At 53.8% G+C, this 5,000-nt stretch overlaps 1 protein-coding gene across 5 annotated transcripts in view; it reads left to right on the top strand.

Moving 5' to 3' along the window:
• Positions 1-5,000, top strand: part of gse1b (Gse1 coiled-coil protein b) — a 464,646-nt gene that overhangs the window by 5 nt on the left and 459,641 nt on the right. For all 5 annotated transcript variants that reach the window (XM_063187963.1, XM_063187964.1, XM_063187962.1 and 2 more), the window contains exon 1: positions 1-3,201. This exon is cut by the window's left edge. In XM_063187963.1, coding sequence (XP_063044033.1) covers positions 460-3,201 — 2,742 coding nt within the window. In that variant the 5' untranslated portion in view covers positions 1-459. The remainder of the gene's footprint in view (positions 3,202-5,000) is intronic.

Here is a 5,000-nt window from a genome sequence, read left to right as displayed (position 1 = left end):
GGAAGTGGGTTTGCATTGCGGCTCCCTGAAACTGAACCAGTAAATTGGAGATGGCGCTGTGTACAGCGTGAGGCAGAGTTAGCAGCCAAACTTTGCAGAACGCAGGAAAGTTCGTTGGAGGAGAGGCGACCCGCAACTCGGACAGGAGTTTTCTTCTCAAATTACCCTTGGCGTTCAGTGCCAGAACGAGTTTCTTGGACCCTATACGACATGTGTGTCTCTTCTCTTCAATCGTGCGTATTTTGAATGGATTTATCTGTGTTTTCGGAATACCTCCGAGTCAGAACTCACCGTTGCTTGCTGAGCCGCTACAGTGAATGGTTTCAATGGGAGTTTGCCATACGTATGTGAGTGAACACAGACAACTGTAATGTGACTGACTTGCATCCGTTTTTCACATGTACGTTGCTCGTGTGATCTATTACCAATGTTGGCATTGTATCGCATGCTTTAAAAACAATGGATGACTTCCGTGACAAAGATTTAACACCGATTTCAAGGAAGCACCGACTCATGGCTGCAGCTTTACCCATGGAGGAGAACACATTCCCAGGCAATGCTTCTAGGTCTGACCGTAACGGTATTGGATTAGTACATTGCTTTATTTGCGGGAGTGGTGTCACCCCCGGGAAGGAGTTACGACTGCAAGTCAAATGTCAAAGGGAGAATCTTCCCTTTTTCCCGTTTTTGCAAAATCAAGAGCCAGCACCGGGGGCTGCAGAGGTGAGTACGGATGGTCATGCTTTGGTCTGCGCCGTGTGCCACTGCTTTCTTGCGGAGCAGTGGAACTCATTCGAGCGAAGCAGGACGCCGATTGAGAAACGCATGTACTGGCTGAAGCGACCGTACCAGTGTGACTCCAGGCGGATACCCCAGGAATGGAACATATCATACGATTTGGAGAGAAGGATTAGTGTCGGCAGTCAGAATTTTGATGGCAATGAATCAGATTTCGACTCTTTCTCTGACAACGAGAACATGTCAGACCAGGAGTTGGATTTAGTTGACAGAGGTGGTAGCAGTAAAGACAAATGTTTCAGAGTCTCATCTAATAGCAAAGTTTCCAAGGACGTACCGAGGAAGTCCAGCACAATCAGTGTTAAAAACAGCCCCGACGCTCAGCGGGCTATCCGCTACCCTGTCAGTGTTTACGCCGCTCAGGACACGCCGAAATCGGATAGTGCTCTGACTCCCAGGCGCACATCTAAAATTATGAATCATGTATCTCAATCATCACTCTCCCTGGCGCAGCTCCAAGAAAGTCTGCCCCAGCGATGCTACGATAGCCCTTCTGTCGAGACACCTGTGCAAGACAACGGCATCATTATGCGCAACAAGCAGTGGCTACCGGAGCGGAATGCCAAACATCCCGAGCCACGCCAACTCGCTGCCGACAACAGCTGTAACGCCAGGCTCCAGTCGCTTCTGTTTCGCCAAAGTCATAAAAGCGCAGATGTTGCTGATGCAGCCTCCGTGCTGTCACCTGGGGGCGCGCCCTTCATCGCCCCCTGCAAGCGTGACTCCTCCAACCTGAGGCGCGAGGCAGACTTGCGCAGGTACCACGTTGCACCCGGCGGCGACTCGGACAACGACGACGAGATCAACATCACAAGCGACGACGAGCGGGAGGTCTTTTACAACAAAGTCACAGAGCACATAGAGGATGCCTCCACCTCATCCTCAGTGTCCCGGGCCCACAGAGGAGACAGGCTGACCTCCACCTCTGGCCGGCCCCTGCTCACCGCATCCTCCTCAGAGGGGGAGTGCGCCTGTTTCATCTGCGGCAGTAGGCTGCCCCAGGGCGGCCGCTTCAAGGTGAGCGTCCAGAAGCAGGAGCGTGCGGCCAGTGAGCCCTTCTTCCCCTTCCTGTGGCTGCACAACCCCCCGCCGGGCGCTGTGCCCCTCAGCCCCGGCGGCTCCACGCTGGTGTGTGCCAGCTGCCACACGTCCCTCATGCAGCAGTGGCAGGGCTTCCAGCTGGCAGACGTGCCCGTGCTCCAGAGGCTGTACGTGGTGCCCCTCAACCCGGGCGGCCCTGGAGCCGGCGGTGGGCCCCTCTCCCCTCCACCAGCAGCCCTCGGTGGGGAGGAGGGCGGCAGGCGCGAGGCCAAGCCACAGCAGCACCACCACCACCACCCTCACCCTCACTCTCTGCCCCATCACCACCAAGCCTTGGCTCAGTCTGGTTCCGCGACCTCTGCCCACCACACGACTCCCAAGGAGGCCTGTTACCTGTGTGGCCAGGAGTGTGGGCGAGAGGTGAAGGTGGCCTACGCCCGCGCCGGAGAGGGCAAGGCCCGGGGCTCCATGTACTTCCCCTTCATCAACCTGCTGCCGTGCCCGCCCAACGCCCGCGGGGTGCGGGACGGGCGCGTGCACTGCTGCGTCACCTGCCACGGGATCCTGGAGGACATCTGGGCGGCGTACCGCCTCTGCCTGAGCGAGGAGCTCATTACCTCAGTCAACACCTTCCTGGGGAGATACCACCAAGCACTCAACTCTGGAGCCGGCACTGGAGGAGGCTCCAGCAGGGATACTCACCTTGGCTCTCGCTCCCTTGGTGCCCCATCGTCATCATCGTCAGCTTCAACTGGAGCTATTACTGGGGTCACTGTTGCTGGAGGTCACGCCTCCGTCTGCTACCTGTGTGGCGCCGAGCTGGGCAGCGGTGCGGTGGAGCGGCAGATACGTGTCAACCCTCCAGGCCGCGGTGCCGAGCGCGAGCCCTTCTTCCCCTTCCTCACCGTGCACCCTCCGGCGCCCCGCGCCCGGCCGCCTGACGCCACGGGCTTGGTGTCGGCCTGCGCCCTCTGCTACCACGACCTGCTGGGCCAGTGGGCGCAGCACGAGAGCCAGGCCGTCAGCGGTGGCAGTGCCAGCAGCAGCAGCAGCAGCAGCAGCAGCAGCCCGTGGTCGCGGCAGTACAGCTGCGACTCCTTCGTCTGCTTCTTCTGCCGCCAGGAGAAGAGGAGGCCGCTGGGCCTGAGGGCGGTGAAGGTGGCCCGGCTGCCCGTCTTCCTGTACGCCCCCCGCGTCAGCCGCACGCTGGTGGTGGACGACGGCAAACAGCTGACCATCGGCTCCTGTGTGGATTGTAAGGCCGTGGTGCTCGCCGGACAGAACATGAAGCCGGACGGCGCCGGGGAGCGAGGGGCGTTGGAGAGTGGTGGACACCATGGAGCTATGCATGGCAATCACAAGGTAAGGGTGACATCGAGTCATTTATTTGCATTTTTCTCGTGCTGGTTTCAGATGCTTGGATTGTTGTCACTGTAGGTGACAGTGTGATTGTTTCAGTGTGTTGGAGCTGAAAGAATACCAAATTTCTGGCAAGGCACTGGCCGAGTGTTTGCAAGTCATTGATTGGACTCACATGTAGGTATCTTACGCTGGTTTAAGATACTAGGATGCTGTTGTGTGGGTGTGTGCCAAAGTATGCAAGTGTGTTGTGACAATTTTGGAGTTGAGAGGACGCCAACTTTCTGGCACTATGAGAAATGGCTGCAAGTCATTGCTTGGACTTCTATTCATATTCTGTAAATGATTAGCCTATTCATGAGTATATGTATATATTGTTCTACTTGGTGTAGGGCTGGGACGATTAATCGAATAATCGTGACTAATCGATTATAAAAATTAGTCGGAAAGAATTTTCATAGTTGACTAATCGTTTCATTTAATTCAATGCTTTTTTTACTTACTTTATTAATGCTTTATTACTTTATTAAAACCTAAAATTGCCCAGCACGTATGAATTGGACGTTGTATCTCAGAGTAAATAAGCTACCGTCATGATTTAAAGCTCATTGTGAGCTCAGGGACCTAATTTTAACGGTTTCTTTCTTTTTTCCCAATTGCCTTGAAGATTAAAGTGCTAGAGTACTAAAAAAAATAATCGTTTGACTAATCGACTATTCGAAAAAAAATAGTTGATAGATTAATCGGGAGATAAATAATCATTAAGGATAGCCCTAACTTGGTGTCACTATTGCCACTGTAGTGACATGTGTGATGACGAGCAGATGCTGGGATGTTGTCATAGTTGTGTGACAGTGTCCGTGTTGCCATTGTGTACTCCCCGCTGGGTGCTGACTCTGGACTTGAGGGGATGCCAGCTCTCTGATGTCTTCCCTCCATGTGGCCGTGCTCATCTCATGCAACGGCATGTTTTGGGCAGTGGGGGTGTTGGCATCGGTTGGCATTATGGTTTGGAACATAGTGACATTCATGTGTGTGCGTGCGTGCGTGTTGGGGAGGGGGGTGAGTGGTGGTGTGTGTGTTTGCATATGTATAGTACATTATTCTGTGTGCAAATTGTGGTTATTACATATTTACTAATGCCACAACAGACTTATACAATTATTTCCTAAACCCATTAATAACAACTGTCTGTTAGGGACAGGTGGGTATTTCCGTCACTTGATTTGCCTTTGAGAAAATCTCACAGGTTTTCCCTACATGATAAGGAAATAATATACCATGCATGTGGCTAGTAAATATGTGTTCTCTAGCCACATGCCAAGCTTTTGGTTGTTATATGCAGTTACAATCTGTAGGTTGTTGAAAGCTCAGCACTCGGTTCCTTCCTCCTACGTCATCCTCACCACTCCCTGGCTGTCTCTTATCCAATATCCCTCCCTCTCTTCATCTATTCACCCTCCTCTTCCTGTCTCTCTTTCTCTCTCCCCCTCTCATTCCTGGCTTTTCCTGCCCTGTGTGCATGTGGCTGTCCCATATCCCCATAGAGCAGTGGTTCTCAACCTGAACAAACGCCCCCTTGGCCTCATCAAGCCTCCCAACGCCCCCTTGACCTCATCATAAGTCTGACAACGCCCCCATTAGTATTCATAAAAAAATGGACTAATGCCCCCCAATGGCAACTAAGCACCGCCCCCTCTCAGCTGTATCCTTCTCAACGCCCCCCTAGAGCTCTCCAACGCCCCTGGGGGGGGGGGGGGGGGGGGGGGGGGGGGGGGGGGGGGGGGGGGGGGGGCTGTACC

This window comes from Engraulis encrasicolus, chromosome 22 (assembly GCF_034702125.1).
Source record: "Engraulis encrasicolus isolate BLACKSEA-1 chromosome 22, IST_EnEncr_1.0, whole genome shotgun sequence".
NCBI classification, from domain to species: domain Eukaryota; kingdom Metazoa; phylum Chordata; class Actinopteri; order Clupeiformes; family Engraulidae; genus Engraulis; species Engraulis encrasicolus.
The sequence above is the reverse complement of the archived record's forward strand: the minus strand, read 5'-3'. Positions and strand labels throughout refer to the sequence as shown.